Consider the following 20,891-nt stretch of genomic DNA (forward strand, 5'->3'; position numbering starts at 1 on the left):
TGACATTCATCTCAGCCATGACCTGAAATACAAGCATTTGGTTACGAAAGATGCAAATTTTACTGTCAAAAACAGTTTTTCTCAATTATAGAAAAAACTAAAGGGTTTAGGGCTATGGTACATTCATAAGTTGGATATAAACTTTTGTATTCTGCATCTTTTGGTGGCAAAATTAGCTCTCTACCTCCATCGTGGGATGAAATATAGCAAATAGTGGGGTTATTGGGGTTTCGCCACAAAAATGGGGAGCGTGGCCTGCTTATATGATTTTTTTTTTCAAAAATTTTTTCCCCCTTGATCAAGTTAGGTAATTCTGCAAACCACAAAAACTAGCCAGTAGCAATTTATAAAAAAAGTGTGTAAAGTGTTACACCCTACTATGTCACGCCAGTACGCTATGCTGATGAACTGCCACTACTCCATTCTGACAAGTACTGGCATGTGGTAGAGGAAGCACTTACAGATGACATGGCCCAAATCGCAGACTACCTGAAGCTGTGGATGCTGAAACTGAGCCTGGCAAAGACCACCGTCAAACCTTTTCACCTTTGCAACATGGAATCTATGTGCCAATTGTCAGTCTCTCTCAACGGAAACCCACTCCTACACAACCCGTGTCCCACTTACTGAAGCGAAGCCCTCCATGCTAAGCTATCAGCAAGCAACAACTTGCTGAGATGCCTAGCTGGGACATCCTGGGGTGCTAGTACATCCACACTCCGTGCAAGTTCACTTGCACTTGTATACAGCACCTCCAAATATGCTTCCCCCACTTGGTGCCGCCGGAATGGCTCGTTTCGGTGAGTCCGATTCGGTGAGTCCACTTCGGTGAGTCCGATCCCTTAACAGGGGATTTTTTCAATTTTTTTTAAAACTATCGGGTACCGTAGCCTAACTATCATTGCCGTTTTAGGGTTAGGGGTTAGGAACTCACCGAATAGTAGCAGACCCTGGTGCCGCAGCGTACACACTTGCAAAATTGACACTGCCCTCAACACCACCATAAAAATAATCACTGGTTGCCTGCTTCCAACCCCAACTGACTTTCTGCCGGTACCATCAGGCATCGCCCCAGGTAGACATTGTAGGGAAAACCACGTACGCAGTCTGGTCTAGAAGCTATGTCAAGGGATGACCATTGACCACCTCCTTAACCAGATTGTCCTAAACTCGCAATCCCAAAAGCCCCAGCGCTTGAAATCTCGACGCCCGTTTTCCCGACATGCTGCAGCTATCTGTAATCCAACTTCCACATTTCCGAAGTTTGGAACAGTGAATGGAGAGAAGTTGCGAGACCAACCCAATTCACAGTCCTTCCCAATACCAACACTCCACCTGGAGCGGAACAACCCCGGAAGGAATGGGTGAAGCTCAATCGCCTGCGGACTGGAGTGGGCCGTTTCAACAGTAACATGTTCCAATGGGTCTCGCCGATTCACCATCTTGTACGTGTGGCTCAGATTTTCAAACTGCACACCACACTATCTACCATTATCCTGTATATCGACCCCAGGATAAATATGAGGACCTCACAACACTCGATGAACACACAATCCATTGGCTGCTGCGCCTGGATGTAACAACATGATCTGTGGTGGCCTCAAACGCAAGAAGAAAACTAACCTATGTCAGTGTTAGTAGAGATACAAGGTAAAGTGCACTTGTGCATCCCACGAGGCTTATAAGGGCAATTGCAGACACCTTTAGATTAAAAATTTTAATGAAAGACTGTGACCTACAACATTATGCAAGACCAGGCTATACAAATTTCATACAAAAATAGGTGATAGAAATCTTTCTGTCATAACTAGGGCTGTGGAGTGGGCGAAAATTATATGACTCCGACTCCTTGATTTATACCTGGCAGACTTTAACTTCAGTGATGCCAATTTTTGAGTTTGCCAAAATCCTTCTGACTCCAGGACTCCACAGCCCTGGTCATAACTTCAACTCGTTTACTACACAAATCTAGTTTTAATTTGATGAATTTTGTCAAATGCAAAAAGTTACCCATCAGACCTCCTGCCAATCAGTTTGCTTTTTAGGATGATATACCACTTTTCACATTTTCTATTATCTTTTAAAATTTTTGTCTCTATGAAATTGCGGTGTCCTCCTAACAGTTTACTAGAATCTAGAATCCGATGTCAAAGCGACTGTTTTAAGAATGAGGTGTCACTATTTAAGCAATATGCCTTCATGTGAAAAATGATGCCCCTATCTGTATCTGGTTGAGAAAGATATATTCTTGTTGCACAATATTGATTTCATTTGCTGAAAAACGGCTTTTGCTTGAGCAATACGTATATTAAACTTCTTAGGCTATCATTTTTTACTTCCCAGCTTATTGTTGACTCAAGATTTCGAAATTTTTTTACTTGCTTTGTAGTTATTCCTTTCATTTTTATTTGACAACTGGAGTTTCACTGTCGTTTTTTTTTTGAGTTACGGTCTTGAAAAACTATAAAAGGTATATCACAAGAAAAAAAGTGAAACAGCACTGATATGAACATCTTACAGTGGTAGCAAAAAACTGAATAATGTTCAAATAATTCTTACAGTATTTCAATAACAACTAAGAGATGGTGGATTGGTGGCATACACCCAAAACAACGTTACAACATAGTTTGACAAATAGCTTGCTTACATAAACTTGTGGAAAACTTTGCCTCCCTTACACATTGACAGAGCTATTTCAGCATTTAAACTACATGTACACCATTTTATTGAAACGTTGGTGGATGGTATTATAAGCGAGATACAAAACTCGGTGCATGGGTCGATTGGGTTGTTCATATATTTCTTGCCAAATTAAAGCAATAGTTTGTAGAACTGAGCTAATGCTTCACAATTAAAAGTGCGTCAAATAGGCCTCACCTGCACACATCAGTCGTGTAAATGTACAACCTCTCCATGGTGTCAACTTTAGGTGGCATAAATACTCCATCTGTAATTTAAACCATGGTGAATGGGTAACGCTGAATGATGATAAAAATGTGTAACAGCGCAAACAACATCTGTTTCAATTGTTGCTTGTTTAGTGCATAAACTTTCTTGCAATAGCTAGTCTCACTCTCACCAGTATAGACAAATTCTTTTAGCGACATAAGATTGGATCAAACGTTTGTATAAAGATTGCTTTTGGTTCAGTTCAATTTATTGTTTTGCTGGCGATAAACAAACAAAAAGTACACACAAATTGAGTGTCTATCAGCACAACAGGATGGTAACAAAAGACCTGTAAGGTCATCTATGTCAGCTGCCACCCTAGCCTGTTGCAGGTAACACAGTAATAAAAAACAAACAAATAAAAAAAAACGGAAATATGAACACCAATACAGAAAAAATAAAAAATAGTAAAATATCAACATTAAAGCAAATATGAATTAATTACCATATTGACCATCTTGAATTTCTCAAATTGCTCAAAGGTGACAACATGTCATTAAGCAGTTACTGAAAATAGAGACCCTTGGCTACCAAAATCAACAGTAAAAAAACTTAATACAACAAAGCAAGGTTAAGGGGAAAATGGCATTTCGCTCCCAGACTATAAGGCAATTAACTTGTTTTGAAACAGGGAAAAACTTTTGGTGGAATGGCGCTATACAACACCTACAAGGAGGCTTTTTGAGTTTTTTTGCTTAACTTCAATCCACAAATTCTCACATTCAGGCACATCAATTTCAAGATCATTACCGTACGTGTTATAAATGTCATAGTGTTTTTTATATACAGCGCTTCTAGACCGTTTAATTTTTCGGAAATTTTTTTTTTATTTGTGCACACCCTTTCAATCTTTGCATTTGCCCGTAAAAACCTTCCTGGCAAAATTTTGGGTGAATCCACCAACATTTAGTGACCTCTCACAGTGTTTTCATGTTCTCACAATTGGGTCATTCCATATCAAAACAGTCAATATGAAGATATCTTGTATATGGTACCTCTCAGATTTTGCTGAAAAGTTGTCATACTATGCCTTAGGCTACAAAACGAAAGAATCCTAAATTTTAGATCACTATCTCAAATGGTTTTCCCATGGCGGCCATTTGAATTTCGGGCACTACCCTCATCTTTGACTTGGGGGGTAGTGAATAGCAATTTCAGCCATTTTCAGAGCCCCATAACTTTTATTGTAATTGTGGTAGAAGACTAAAAATTGCTGTGCTAGTTCATTATAAACTATACTACACAATTCAATAGCAAAAAACAACATCTCTTGAGGCATAAGTGTTAGGTGGGTCATCAAAATACTGTTTTTTTGCCTCGTATAAGTGTTTTTTTCAATTTTCAAATGCTTCTACCACCCAAACCAATCATAATATTTCTCTAAAACTTAATTATTTGTAATGTTTGGAAACTTTTCTTCTGCCAACTAGAATTTGGGAGTTGCGGTGCCATTAACAGAGATGTTATGGGGGTCTGAAAACCCTATCAGGCAGAAATGGCCCTTTTTTACCCCTATGTTTAGAGCCCCAAATGACCGTGTTGGCATTTTATGGTCATGCTGAAATTTATACCAGACAAACACATACATTTATTCTTTCCTTTCAGGAAATAAAATCTTTGGTTATCAAACTCCTTCACTATAAATTTTATGTCTTTAAAATGTAACATTTTGGTAATTTTTAACAAAAAATCTCAAGTCCGTAATGTAGGTCAGAGAAAATTCAACAATAAGTTATTATGAAAACAATGAAAATAAGTAGTTTCAATGCTTAGTGATCATAAACATTGGAATGCTGACACTGTATTTATGTTCAAAATGATGCTTTCACCCCTTCTCACCCATGAAAAAGTACCCACCAAAGTTCAGACCCACATAACATCTCTGTTAATGAAACCACAACTCTCAAATTCAAGTTGGCAGAAGAAAAGTTTTCAAATGTTACAAATAATTGAGTTTTAGAGAAATATTTTGATTGGTTTGGGTTGTAGAAGCATTTGAAAATTGAAAAAACACTTATACAGGGCAATTAAACAGTATTTTGATGACCCACCTAACACTTATGCCTCAAGAGATGTTGTTTGTTACTATTGAATTGTGTAGTATAGTTTATAATGAACTAGCACAGCAATTTTTAGTCTTCTACCACAATTACAATAAAAGTTATGGGGCTCTGAAAATGGCTGAAATTGCTATTCACTACCCCCCAAGTCAAAAATGAGGGTAGGGCCCGAAATTCAAATGGCCGCCATGGGAAAACCATTTGAGATATTGATCTAAAACTTAGGATTCTTTCATTTGGTAGCCTAAGGCATAGTATGACAACTTTTCAGCAAAATCTGAGAGGTACCATATACAAGATATCTTCATATTGGCCGTTTGATATGGAATGACCCAATTATGATAACGGGTCATTCCATGTCAAGTGATCCAGAAAAATGGGATTTTGTAACCCACCCTCTCAGATTTTAATGAAAATTCACACACTGATAAAACTTTTCTTCCTGATTTCAAAAAACTAATTTTTTTTTAAATCGGTCAACTAAAACAAAAGTTACGTCCACTTAAAGTTGACTGCTTTTTGTGATCGCTGAAGCGTAAAATCCATTTCGCTTTCACAAGTTTAACTGTAGGAAGATATTTCTCAGCTCGTAAGAAATTGTACTGATTGATATTTTCAGGTATTGTACGACATATACTTCTTAAGCCATATCACTCAAAACTAAAGCTCTTGACCATCACCTTTGACCTTTAACCTCATGTTTATGCGTAGCCCCAATTGTGCTCAATCATGCAGAACATAATTTTTGATCATAAATAACTCATGGTGCTCACTAGTTACAATCACATGCAATGCATCATTTTAAAGGTATTTTCAAGGAGAATTAATATCAGAAATAAAAGTAATGGCTTATTGAGTATTTCACCTCACAAAGTGAAAACAAAAGCTTGTGTCTGAAAATCACTACAACATTGCAAGTGTGCTATGCCAAGTTCCCCTAATGATGTTTTGTATATTTATAAGTTAAAATAGGCTCATTAAATATTTAATTGAAGAAGATTGTAGCAAACAATGCAAACCTATTTTTCCACAACAAAACTAACACATCAAAAATACCATACAACAATACACTGAATAATAACATAAGAGTTTACAAATGGTTATCTAAGGGTTGGAATCTGGTAATTGGACATTGAAATAACAATTAAATATAATAAAGATTAAGAAATATCCCACAAATCCCACAAAAGCGACCAAGCTTGTGGCTGTGTGGGGGAGGCCATGGCTTGACCACTAAACAACTTGGAATAGCTCTTCCTCAATGACTTTGAGGGAGAGGAGCCAACAACAAGATTGTGCCAAAAATTTATGTTTTTAAACTAATATGGGTCCTGCTACTTAATCATTTTAAGCTATAGATCCATTTGAGCAACAATGATAAATTCTAAATTCCAGAACAACATTTTGTCACTTCGGGTACATACTCTTTCTTGGCCTATTTTTCCACAACAAAACTAACACATCAAAAATACCATACAACAATACACTGAATAATAACATAAGAGTTCACAAATGGTTATCTAAGGGTTGGAATCGGGTAATTGGACAGCGAAATAACAATTAAATATAATAAAGATTAAGAAATATGGAAAGAGACTTAGTCAGAACATCTAGCAATAATGCAGGCATTATATATGAAGACACATACTGCACATATGCATATAAGTTGCATGTGTGCATACATACACTACCTGCCACTGATGGTCCGCCATATACATACATATGATGTAACTGACTAGTTTGCTGAACTATTCAGTATTTCGCTCTGATTATATCATTGAGCACTCTGAATCTACCGTATTGGCAATCATACCAGATATATATTATATAATATATACATCATAAAGTGAAACAGATCACATTTTTAGATTCATATTTTATTAAGTTCTCTACTATTGGTTTCGCCCTTAGGGGCTCATCAGAAGAAATGCTAAAAGAAGGAGAACTTAATTATATAAATATGAATCTATAATGTGATCGGATCCACTTTGTGATATTATGCTCTGACTCTGGTCATCGAGCACTCCATATATTTGTTGAGGCAAGATTCACCATGATATATATAATTGTATATGTTCAGCGGTGAATCTTGCTCATACACGTATATACTGAAATACCACAAAATACCAAAGTACATATACCATAGTCTTATAGTCTACCCCACACATATAAATCAAACAATGAAAATTAACTGATTATTCAGGCCTTGAAACATCCGGCGGTCATGGCGGACAGGACCTTCGGAATGACCTCGAATGTCTGCCGAAGCCGACTCATTGGTCGGTCACAAATATTCACGCTTAACCTGCTCCAGTATACTTCAGGGTCAGTTAATTAAGCCATCAACCATTGCAGAGCTATTCTGTTGTAAAAATTCTTCTTCTACAAACACGACCACACAATACTGTAGTGCGATTTTGTGTAAAATGTACATGCAAAAAATATGTCCGGTTGAGATATTAAATGTCCGCTGAAAGGGCCAGTCCGGTAGGACATGCTTGACCGCCGGAAAAAAGTACAAATTTTGAGGCCTGTTATTTGATACAAGTATCTAACTAATACAACGATACTAGAATTGATACAGAATATTCTAGACTAGATTGTGACTCAAATTAGTACATATCAGTTTTTGATTAAGTCTTTGAAGCTGTCTAACCTCAAGGCACACACATTGTTTTTTAGCAAACAACACATCTTGCCTCAACAAATATATGAGAGTGCTCGATGACCAGAGTCAGAGCATATTATCACAAAGTGGATCCGATAACATTATAGATTCATATTTATATAATTAATTCACAGTGTAGATTCAAACAATCTGTTATAGCCTGCTGCAGCGGGTTCTTTTTGGCAATATCCAATTACACTAGCTTTCGGAACACAGTTCCCTAGTCATGTGCTATGACGAATGGTGTTGAAGTCAGTGAGTGGTTCTTTGAGTCTTGAAGTCAGTGAGCTAAACCAAAGAGCCACTTTAAAGAAAGAAAAAACCACTCACTGACTTCAACACCATTCGTCATTGCACATGACTAGGGAACTGTGTTCCGAAAGCTAGTGTAATTTGATATTGCCAAAAAGAACCCGCAGCATCAGGCTATAACAGATCGTTTGAATCTACACTGTGAAGTAAGCAACAATCATGCTGCTAAAAGCGAAACTCATTCAATTATATAATTAAGTTCTCCTTCTTTTAGCATTTCTTCTGATGAGCCCCTATGGGCGAAACCAACAGTAGAGAACTTAATAAAATATGAATCTATAATGTGATCTGTTTCACTTCGTGATGTATATATTATGTAATATATATCTGGTATGATTGCCAATACGGTAGATTCAGAGTGCTCAATGATATAATCAGAGCGAAATACTGTATAGTTCAGCAAACCAGTCAGTTACATCATATGTATGTATATAGCGGACCATCAATGGCAGGTAGTGTATGTATGCACACATGCAACTTATATGCATATGTGCAGTATGTGTCTTCATGTATAATGCCTGCATTATTGCTAGATGTTCTGACTGAGTCTCTTTCCATATTTCTTAATCTTTATATATATTTAATTGTTATTTTAATGTCCAATTACCCGATTCCAACCCTTAGATAACCATTTGTGAACTCTTATGTTATTATTCAGTGTATTGTTGTATGGTATTTTTGATGTGTTAGTTTTGTTGTGGAAAAATAGGTCAAAAAAGAGTATGTACTCGAAGTGACAAAATGTTGTTCTGGTATTTAGAATTTATCATTGTTGCTCAGATGAATCTATGGCTTAAAATGTTTAAGTAGCAGGACCCATATTAGTTTAAAAACATAAATTTTTGGCACAATCTTGTTGTTGGCTCCTCTCCCTCAAAGTCATTAAGGAGGAGCTATTCCAAGTTGTTTAGTGGTCAAGCCATGGCCTCCCCCACACAGCCACAAGCTTGGTCGCTTTTGTGGGATTTGTCCATAGGGTGGTTGTGTCCAGGGTAGTTGGGAGCTTGGAGCATTCAAATGGGTGTCTTGGAGGTGTGGAGGGTGGTTTTGCATTGTTTGCTACAATCTTCTTCAATTAAATATTTAATGAGCCTATTTTAAATTATAAATATACAAAACATCATTAGGGGAACTTGGCATAGCACACTTGCAATTCAAAATAGTAGTGATTTTCAGACACAAGCTTTTGTTTTCACTTTGTGAGATGAACTACTCAATAAGCCATTAATTTTATTTCTGATATCAATTCTCCTTGAAAATACCTTTAAAATGATGCATTGCATGTGATTGTAACTAGTGAGCACCATGAGTTATTTATGATCAAAAATTATGTTCTGCATGATTGAGCACAATTGGGACTACGCATAAACATGAGGTTAAAGGTCAAAGGTGATGGTCAAGAGCTTTAGTTTTGAGGGATATGGCTTAAGAAGTATATGTCGTACAATACCTGAAAATATCAATCAGTACAATTTCTTACGAGCTGAGAAATATCTTCCTACAGTTAAACTTGTGAAAGCGAAATGGATTTTACGCTTCAGCGATCACAAAAAGCAGTCAACTTTAAGTGGACGTAACTTTTGTTTTAGTTGACCGATTTAAAAAAAAATTAGTTTTTTGAAATCAGGAAGAAAAGTTTTATCAGTGTGTGAATTTTCATTAAAATCTGAGAGGGTGGGTTACATGGTCTGGATCACTTGACATGGAATGACCCTAACATAAAAACACTGTGATAGGTCACTAAATGTTGGTGGATTCACCCAAAATTTTGCCAGGAAGGTTTTTACGGGCAAATGCAAAGATTAAAGAGGTGTGCACAAATAAAATAAAAAATTTCCGAAAAATTAAACGGTCTAAGCGCTACACCACCGGCTTTACTACAAGAGTCTATATGCAACATATTATAACCAGGCAAAGCATAATTGTACACTGAATTAGGGCCAATTTTGGTTTCTGATATTGCCAAAATGTCTGGAACATGATCAATTGTGTCAAAGAATTCTTCAATATTTGTTTTGTTCTTTCCTAGACTTCTCATGTTAAAATGGAACAAGAAAATACTGTTTTTGCTGTGGCTTTTTAAATTTTCCTTTCAATCCCTGTGGGAAAAATATTCACTATTTGAGGTTTTAACTGGTAATTTTAACTTGACGTTTTGTGGCAAAAATGTACTTTTGGATAATTTGTTACATTTAGACATGTTTTCAAGTACTTCAGTATTTACAGATCTAGTTAGCACTTTTCTATCAACATATAGAAGATTGTCCAACACAACATTATCCTCATTGCCAAAGGGTAAAGTTTTAATCATGCAGATGTTGCAGAAGCATATGTATTAATATTATTAGGGAGATTTTTGAATTGGGAAAGTGTCAAGTTAGAACACTTTAAATGAGTCCATTTATCACAAATATCACAACAAATTGAATTTTGGTTACTTTTGCAGTTTTTTTTGCAGTGTAAATAGGGAAATTTAATAGCCAATAGCCATTATACAAACATTGCTTTGGTACCATAGAAGGTTTTAACAGAAGTATAATTCCTACATCCCTGCAACATCTGCATGATCAGATATTTTGTTACGTCGTGATGTCTCATCTTTTTTGACAAAAATTTCTCCGTTATGAGTCCAAATGTATTTATATTTTAATTCACGCCTGGCCTGCAGGGTTTTGAAAAAGAGCTCTCTTTTTTTTGTAGTTAGGTTTTCATTGATATATAAAAATGCCATACTTTTCATTCCAAAGTTTTTAATTTTTGAGAACTGTTTTCTGCTAGCAAATACTTTGTTTTTAATGTCTGTTTGCAAATATGAAAATTATAACAGGTGGTCCATTTGATTTCTATGAAGGTAGTCAGTGTGATGTTGAAATATGATAATCCTGCACATCGATATTGATAAGTTTTAGTAAATTTTTTACAATAAGATTAGTCTCTTCCTCTTGTGTCGTTGGGATTCCATGAAACTCCAAGTTCTCACGGCGCCCATATTGTTCAAGGTCATTGACTGTCTTCCCATTTTGGCTAAGAACAGTTTGTAGTTCTTCAGATTTTTTGATAGTCGTGTGAAAAATTTCATTTTTCTCTTTGTACTTTTCTTCAGCCACTCTTGTTGTCTTTTTATCTTTTCAAATTCTGCACTTATAAACTACTGACTTTTTTTTTAGTTCTTCAATTTCATTGTTTTGGGTATTGAGTTGAAGCACTACTTCTTCTAATTTTTTTTTTTAAATTTCCATGCAATTTGACAATTCTCTTTTCAGCATTTGTTTGAAGTCTTTTTTCAGATTAAATTCCATGTCGATCATGAGCTTTTTGAATTCTTCTACCTTTGCCATTTCTAATTTATATTACCTTTGACATTTACAATTCACATTCACAAAAAAAAATCTACCTTATACCTTATTCAAATAGGCAGGTAGGGCACTTAAGACTAACCTTGATTACAAATAGAATTAGTGATGCCAGATGGAATGAGGAACGGCCTTTAGCAAGAATTGAAAACATTTCTAGTCTAATGTTCAAAGCACATTCTTCGTTATTTTATTGATGAATAACAAACTAGAAATAGAAAGTATCTTCATTATGTAGCAAGTGTTGTCCAATTGCAGAGTCACTAGATATGCTTTAGTCATTTACAGTTTTGCAAGCACAGTTTTGCACGTTTGATGTGATTGATTTCTTGTTGTATTGTTTCCTTCTTAGTTCTATTATTCTTTTCAGGACACGTTGTTTGATTCATTCCTCCAAGCGTTGGGAAGTGCGGCCCACGTACCGACTCTCACAGTAACACTTAAATTGGTGAATTACATTACTAAATTTTATGGTAGGCAAGATGAATTTGTTGCTTGAACGAAAAACTTCATGGTCCTGAAGAATATCCATGGTTTGACGCAAGGAAACATTGGTTGACGGTTTTAAAAATGGGATTTTCAGTTTCTCTGGAAACAGATCCCAGCCTGAGCATTTTTGTGAGCCGAATTGTGGTAAATCTGTAAGATGATCTTGGGTCTCTCATCATGCTCAGGCAAATGAGAATGAATTCAACATGCCATAGTCGGAATAGAGCCGCAACACGAATTGCAAATGTGGTGAGCCAGATTGTAATATGATGTTGGGCAGATCCTGTCATTGAAATAATCGTTTGGAGAGGTGTATCCTTCTTGTGAATTTTTGGGAGACTATACATGCAAGGACGTTGAGAACCAGTCGGCCGAATAGAATCATAAATTTGGCGTGGTACATTATTGGGTTTTTGAAGTTGCAGCAGGCGCCGTTGAATACGAGATTCAATTTTGGCAGTGTTGTCATTCTCAGCGATGAGGCCTAGTTTTTTAAATTTAGTGTCATTGAGGATGGATTCCATTTATACTGTTGTAGTCGTGTCTTTGTGCTTTAAACTTTATACAGGAAATGTTTTCAATTCTTGCTAAAGGCCGTTCCTCATTTCATCTCGCAGCACTAAAAGCAATCTTTATAAAAACTCTCGATGCAATCTTATGCCACCAAAAAATAAAGTGTTTATGCCTTAAAACTTCTTTGTTAATTTTGACTTTCCTCACATTACAACCACAACAATTTTTAATACAGTCAAATACTAGGATAAATGAAAAACTATGCATGAAGGCTTAAGCCTGGAACAGGCATTGTACACAAAAAAAAAGTGCACTCCGTAAACACAAACAAACAGACTGTCCCATGGAGCTCTAACTGTATATCCCGAAAGCCAGAACACAAATACTACTCACCTGTTCCATTTATCATATTTGCTTGTGGGGTTGACCAATAAGGCAAAGACCTGAAATTTATAGTAAAATTGTTAGTTTAATAAAAGTTTCATACAAGTTAACCAAAGTATATCTGATCCAAATTCTAATCAGAGTATCTCCCAAACTTTTCTTTACCCGCATACAACACATAAATAGCTCGTCTTTACCACTTTTCCCACGGGTATGGCGCAGGGTTCAGTGATATCTTTAGACAATGTTCCTCCACCATTGGGTCATGGCTCAAAAGTGAGCCACAGTTTGATTTGGATGGGTTACCGATTACAGGAATGTACATGGTTAAATTTTTATTTATGTCCTTTTATTTCTTTGCTTTCCTTTTCTGCCGTTGCTATAAAAACGTGCATGGAGAAATATGACATAAAAGCTAAACAAAATGTTATTGTTTAACAACTTAAAATTGTCGGGTGCCCTAAAACTCGGGAAAATATGATAAATGGCCCTAATTCCATATAACTTACTGTGTCCGATGGCTAGCAAATCATTCACACACATTCATTTTTTTTTTGTAAATCACTATAAAACTATTTACTCGATGCTTTTTGCTTTTCATTGCTTTTTACCTTGTTCTGCTACATTTTGTGAATGTTTGAATGTTACAATTGTTACATGCCGGTGCTTAGCTTCCTGTAAAATCAGTAAACTGTTGGAGCATAAATAAAACACTTTTTTATTGTTTGTCCTAATTGATGTTTTTTAAGATAAAGTGGTAGAAGCGTTTATCAACATATGGTAGAGCTGCATAGCTAAGCTTAAAAGGAATTGGTCTCATGTGCCAAATATTCTAACTTCTATTTTTCGTTTTTAGTTTGAAAAAATTGGGGTCACTAAAGTTTCGCTTTTAATTTGGTATCTGGTTACTACAAAAAGATTGAGAAACACTGTATTAAGGAGCATGATTTTTCAGTAATCTCGACGATGTTGGGTAGTGGTCACTGGTCACTACCTCAATTGTTACAGTTTTTGCAACATTTTCAGGCGAACAAAAGGACGCAAAACGTTTGCAAAAGATCAAACTACTTCTGGCCTTTGTTCAAAAACTAGTTCAATTCATTAAAATGCATGCAGTGGACGAAGTTACCCTCTGAACTTAAATCGTTGGATAAAGTTTAGACAAGCTCAAATTTCACATGAACAAAGGTTACTTGAGTAACGACGTCTTCCGCTCTTCTACACCCTTATGGTGGCACTAAAGAAAAAGCATAAACACACTTTCTTTACTTACTTCTCCCCGTTCCACCTGTGCAAGAGGTTGGTGTTGCTAATGTTTCCTCTACCAGTGTCAGCCAAGTACAGACCGTCATCAGAGTTGTTAAACTGCAATAAAAAAACCCTTCTTTATCATTCCACATCCTTGCAACCGCACAATCTGGGTGACAAAATACACATTAGAACATGAAATTAGCAGTAGGCAACATCAATCTACTACATGTCTGAATTTTAATCCAAGGGTTGATGTTCATTGCAGTTTTGTATACTGAATGTCCACTAAATAATTCGCTTTGCCACACCATTACAAATGTCTTTGCAACACAAAAACGATGTTCGCATTTCCGAAAGGTAATGTTGTGGTTGTAATATTGTAATATTATTTATTTGTACTGACCCCTAGAAACAATCCGAAGTCGGCTGGGATGTCTTTGTGAATGATCTTTAGTAAGGAGTGGAGAAGCTCAAAAACGGGGTCGGGATAACCGAACAGCCACTCTTGGACAGTGTGCTTAACAAACAAGTCCGCATCATCAAGAAGGTACAAAACAAGACCAAGCCATGAAGTAGGCACCCATTCAGGGAGAGATGATAACATGGTATCAACGGTCTGAAATTCCAACACATACCTTCACAAACCCAGTAAAGAAAGAGCAATATACAACCGAATGAGTTAATCTACTTGATGTGACCCAAAAAAACAGTAATTTATAAGTTATATTAACAATTCCGATTGATGTTGTGTATTAGCTCTGCATGCTGCATTGAGCATTTTTTTACATTTGCTGCAATTTGTTCTTGGAATAAATATATTAAGCATTGCACAAAGCTCACTGCTTGCAGTTTGAGCACTTTGGCAAGGTTGGCGATAGTATCGTTTTTAGGGGAGCACGTCTTTTAGGTGAAGACAGTTAGGCGCCGGTCAAATAGGCGCACACACTGTGGCGTCAGGATATTTAGGTGTGGAGCCCCGTCATTTAGGTGCTATTCCTAGTAAAGTCTGCAGATTATCAGAAAAATATGTCATGTCTTCTGTGAGTGAAGCTGCTTTAACCGGCAATGCTTTTAACACAAAATGTTATACAGTATTGAACAGTAAAACATATTGCTTTTTTAATGCACGTGTTTGGCATTTATTTGTTGTTAGTCCAGGTTTGCATCGGCGTAAGCTTTATTAATAAATTTTTCAAGTTGACTCTCTGAAGCCATGACTAACAACAAATAAATGCACGCGCATTAACAAAAGAACATATTTTTTGTTCAATATGACATTTTGTGTGAAAAGCATTGCTTTACCTGCCAAGCTGATATAATCTGCAGACTTTACTGGGAATAGACGTGGACCTATTTTTGTAGCTTGGGTTCCACAAATGGGAAAACGTCACACGGAGGTATATATCTCCATGGCCATACCCAGTGTACCTACTGCATTGAGGAGGCTGGAAGGCCGAAACGGTGTGCACTGTCTGCAGTTATGAATACTAAAATATATTCTATTTGAATAAATGTTGCGCCTGGTGATTGCCTAGCGGCCATCTAGCATGAAGCCTTAGATAGCACATGACTTAGCCAGTATAGCTTTCTGTAATTGTATTAGCTCTGTTTGCTGCACTGAGCATTTTGTTTGCAATTGCCATAATTTATCCCTGAAATATAACTATACAGCAGTAAAACAATGAAAACTATTAATACTACAAAAAGTGCTCAATGCTAAGCAAAAAAGCAAAGCAGAGCGAATTAAATCAAATGTAGTTACTACTATCTAAATCCTTAACAACCTGTTTCACCTAACGGATCATCAGAAGGTCTGAAAAACATGCACAACCAATAAATCAGTAATTCCTGAAGAGATATTAAATATTAAAACCATAATCCAATCTGCAAAAAAACCCTTAGAATTACAAAGGGCTACCTTCATGCGCTACCACAAAGCCTCAATTAGAATGTTCAGCTTGAAACCAAGCAAATTGATGCCAACACCTGTGACATCACAATGAAGCAAAATGCGATAACCATGAAGCGACCTGTAGTAACCTGAACAAATTAAATGAAATTTTTAAAACCTGTAAAATTCAAATGAAATTTATATTTAAATTCATAACCTGTGAAAATCAAAAGGAATTTATTTTATTTTGAAGTACTTGAGTTTAAATTTGTTTCTATGACGACATTTACCCACCAGTTCCGAATGCTTGTTCATAAGGTGGCCACTATCGGCCTTTAGAATGGCCAGCTTTTCAGCCAAACAGAGGCCACAATTGTTACGACCACCTCCACTATAAGGCCGAGCATAGCTATGGATGGACCATGTTATTTTAGGATCAACAGTTCAACACCCTTGACCTTAAGATCCCAAACTGCCTTAGATAGTTCCGTGCTGTTTCGTTTAGACCTATCCATGAAGGAACATTTATGGTTGGAAAAACGTTTTTTTTAAAAGTAGTTTCACAACAACCAATGTAATTAAGAACCTTCGGGCCGTTATCAATGGTGGCTTTGTAAACAATGGCCTTCTGCAAGCATTGCCCATTCAAAGGACAATCTGGCTTCACCCTACAATTGCAACCAGGCTGAGATGGTTCATTATCAGCCTGCAATATTGATTTATTGTGGGAGGATATGATGCTTGCAACATTCGGAGTACAACTGTAGTTCAGCTTAACAGTATTACGGTTGAATATTTTATGCAATCTATGATGGGGCGGAAAGTGGATGGAAATGAGTTTGAAAAATTCCTTACCAAAGTTGCTATCAACCTGCAAGCTGAAAGAAGGATTAAACCATAAAAATTTTTCGACTCCTTTTCCTACATGTGTGCAAGTTATTAGCAGGGTTGTAGCAAACTCTCTCCGTAAAACCACTTTTCAAAAAGGCATCATTATAAACAGATGCGGTCTTATCAAATTCATTCTGGCCAAATAATGTGGCGGACAATCGCTGTGCAATCATAGTCAGGATTTGTTTAGTTAATGTTGGGTGGGTGGTTGGACTGGGCAATGGGCATGTATGTAAATTGGATCATTGTTGGGTTTTCGGTAAGGCCAGAATTTACCAGATAGTAAATTCAAAGTGGCGTCAAGAAAGTCAGTTTCAATTAGGCCAGTCTCCACAGTAATATTTAAGCCATGTTGTTTAAATAATAGAATGACATTTTTTCTCAAACGATCAACTTTTGGGCCGGATAAATTACGCAAAATAGCTAGACCATCATCACGATACAACCCAAGCATCTCTCTGTCAACAATATCAGAAAGTTCGTTTAAAAAAAACAAACCAACTATTTCCCAAACTTCTGTACCATCAAATTCATTCATTCATAGCTTGTCACGCCAGTGTCGGAGCCAGATAAGAGCATTGTTTGTGATGTTTTTGAGGTCGTTGTCATCACATGAAGGGCTAAGGGGGCAGTTGGTGAGGATGTGCTTCATCGTCTGATTGTCTAGGCCGCAATCACACATTGGGTCAGGAGTCATCTTCCATCGGAAAAGATTGCTTTTATTTCTCCCGACTCCGCAGCGGGCTCTGTTTAGGCAGCACCACTCTCTTCTCTCAAGGGTGGGAGTTTGTTGTAGACTTTCGGAAGGACTTGGGATGGCAGGATGTTGTGTCCTATCGGGCTCAGAGGTCCACATTTCTAGTCGTGCAGCTGTCGCGCTTGTGTGTTTCAATGGGCCGACTTTGATGAAGCTTTTGCGTGACTTGAGTCTTGCTGGAATAAGTTTGTGTTCATAGAGAGGGTGGCGTTGGTCGGATATTTGTTTTACTCTTTCCTTTTTTGTAACGACTTCTCTTCGGATATGAGGTGGAGCTATAGTTGCTAAGTTATAAAGGTCGGCGATTGGTGTTGGACGGAGTGTGCCAGTTATGATTCTACATGCTTGGTTTAATTCGGAGTCAATTACTTTGGTGTGGCTTGACCTAGCCCATACTGGAGCGCAGTATTCAGCGGTCGAATAACAGAGAGCCAGTGCTGTTTGCTTCAGTGTGTGCTCATCTGCTCCCCAGTTTGAGTTTCCCAGCTTTTGCAAATGGTTATTGCGAGCAGATAATTTTTTCTTAAGCTTCATTAGGTGTGTCTTATAGGATAGGGTCCTGTCTAGTGTTATGCCAAGGTATACAGGAAAGGGGGTATATTGTAAAGCAGTGTTTTCCCAATTGATGATAAGTTTTTGGCTAGCCTTATGATTGTTCAAGTGAAAGCATGTCACTTGGGTTTTGGAAGGGTTTGCATTTAGGCTCCAGTACTTGTAATATGTGGAATACTCGGAGAGTGCTCCTGTTAAGGTCTTTTCTATCATCAAACAATCCAACAACAAATCAAACAATCAATCAATCAATCAAATCAATCAAACAATCCATCAAACAATCCATCTTTCTTAGCCCAAGTATCACCTCCTTTAAAAAGCAACGATTTCCTAGCATGGAAAATTGTTTGTATAATATAATCATCTAAATCCATAAATGGTTTGGCTTTTACATAAAAGTCCCTCCGTAATAGATGGGTAAAAATCTACAATATTGTAATTCTGAGGGTTTATTTGCAGACCGGATTATGGTTTTAATATTTAATATCTTTTCAGGAATTACAGGTTTAAAGGTTTTTTTTTGCAGATTAAATTACAGTTATACATATATTTAATATCCCTTCAGGAATTACCGATTTATTGCTTTTGGGTCATTCCATGCCAAACGTCCTGAAATTTTGAAACTTCCCAGTTTGACCCTCTCCGAATTTGCTGAAAATCGGACAAAAGGTTGTATAACATGATTGAGCTAAAATTTGAAAATTTTAGCTCAAAATCTATCGTAGTTTTCAAATTATGACATGTTTAAATTGGGTACACCCCTGCGCTAATGAGCGCTTGGTCATTTTCGGCCATTTTTAAACAAGCATATGATTTTCATTGCAAATTTAATCTACTTCATTTCTGGCAAAATGAGACACTTGTAGGTATACTACATGAATCCAGTTTCAAAATTAAGCATTTTGAAAATATGGAGGCCCAAAGTGTCCCCATTTTGATGCAAAGACAAATTTTGGACCATATTAAAAAAGCTGTAGCTTCCAAACAAAACATAGCATTGCTCCCAAATTTATCCTGGAAGCTCTCGTCCTACTGGATTACAACTACATTGAATTTGGAAGGAAACACTGCTTTCATTAATAAGTTATTTCACGTCAAAATATGGACCAGCAGCAAATTTTGCTAAAATACGTCATCTTGTGATGAAAAAATGACCCCGTGACACTGTTTTCAAAAAAAAATTTTTTTTCATCTTTAAGAGATTTTCATAAGAAACTCATCTTCTGAGTTTCAATTTTGTTCCGCAACTATTAAGGGGTGAGATGCAGTGATGTTTAACCCCTCTTAATATCCATTTCAAGCAATGAGTAAAACGTCAACATTAGCTTTTAAGTTAGCCAATTGCACTTGTTGTATCGTAAATGACATAAACAATTACAGCACATTGTACAAAGGAAGCAAATAACATTCAACCTAAAATGACTGGTTGTCTTGTAGGCTACAGTACTGGAATTTGACTTTCTCGTAAATGTAAAACTTGTAAATGTGTTTGCATGTTAATTTTCCTCCATGTTTGGTTCTTCACAACTTTTGATTTAAACCATTTACAAAGCTGAAATTTGGTATTCTGAGTAAGAAGCAGCCCTAGTTTTCATATCTACCATCAAAATTGCCAATTTCAAATTAGTTTTAGAGATAGAACGTCTCAAAAATTGATTTGAAAATGTTTGAGCAATTTTTGATGTCCGCTATCTACCTAACCAATTGTCACAGAACTACCATTTTGCATATCATTAACCTATACTAGTTGGTAATTAACCCCCATGAGACTGACACCAAACAAAAGTGAAATTATTGAAGTTTGGATGGTGCAAAGATGAAACCCGAGCAAAAAAACTCAAAATGCGCCATCTTGTGGTTCATATTTGACATTGTGGACAGTCATTCAGAAAGTCAAAACTTTCAGGAAGAAATCTTTTTTGCCTAAGCTATAGACAGTTCAAGTTTCAAATATGTAACCTAACTCCTTCAATAGTAAATGCAGCTGTGAAATCATGAGCTTGACCATCACATGCAAAAGTCTCGGGGGTGGGAGGTAGGGAGGCTCTTATTAGGCAAAAAATGAAAAAATTGCTGAGGACACCTTTTTAAATGGTGAGTTTGTCAGAAAAAATGACTCCTGCAAAAGTTTTAAATTTGAAATTGATTTAGGAATGATCCTATTGGCCCTCCCCCCCTAAAGTTCTGTGTCCTCCCCCAAAATACCATCTGCATATATATCTTAAAAACTGCTTGAGCTAGAGATATGGTTTTTGTGTCAAAAGATGCAGAAAACATGATTTCCTATTTGCTTTCTGAACAGTTTAAAAGGGTGTCCTCAGCAAAATTTTTATTTTTTGCGTAATAAGAGCCACCCTACCTCCCACCCCCGAGACTTTTGCATGTGATGGTCAAGCTCATGATTTTACAGCTGCATTTACTATTGAAGGAGTGAGGTTACATATTTGAAACTTAAACTGTCTATAGCTTAGGGCCTTAGGCAAAGAAATTTTTTCCTGAAAGTTTCGACTTTCTGAATGACTGTCCACAGTGTCAAATATTAACCACAAGATGGCGCATTTTGAGTTTTTTTTGCTCGGGCTTCATCTTTGCAAAACTTCAATAATTTCACTTTTGTTTGGTGTCAGTCTCATGGGGGTTAATTACCAACTAGTATAGGTTAATGATATGCAAAATGGTAGTTCTGTGATAATTGGCTAGGGAGATAGCGGACATCAAAAATTTCTCAAAAATTTTCAAATGTAAAAAATTTTCAAATCAATTTTTGAGACGTTCTATCTCTAAAACTAATTTGAAATTGGCAATTTTGATGATAGATATG

The 20,891-nt window shown here is 36.6% G+C and overlaps 1 protein-coding gene across 1 annotated transcript in view; it reads right to left on the reverse strand.

Moving 5' to 3' along the window:
* The window catches only part of LOC145784197 (lysosome membrane protein 2-like), an 87,421-nt gene that overhangs the window by 53,336 nt on the left and 13,194 nt on the right, over nucleotides 1-20,891 (reverse strand). The window contains exons 5-8 of the mRNA XM_082595971.1: nucleotides 14,383-14,595; nucleotides 14,002-14,093; nucleotides 12,738-12,787; nucleotides 2,878-2,947 (exon numbers count right to left, since the gene is read on the reverse strand). Of these exons, the coding sequence (XP_082452097.1) occupies nucleotides 2,878-2,947; nucleotides 12,738-12,787; nucleotides 14,002-14,093; nucleotides 14,383-14,595 (425 nt within the window). The remainder of the gene's footprint in view (nucleotides 1-2,877; nucleotides 2,948-12,737; nucleotides 12,788-14,001; nucleotides 14,094-14,382; nucleotides 14,596-20,891) is intronic.

The sequence above is a fragment of the Aplidium turbinatum genome, chromosome 15 (genome assembly GCF_918807975.1).
Source record: "Aplidium turbinatum chromosome 15, kaAplTurb1.1, whole genome shotgun sequence".
Taxonomy (NCBI): Eukaryota; Metazoa; Chordata; class Ascidiacea; order Aplousobranchia; family Polyclinidae; genus Aplidium; species Aplidium turbinatum.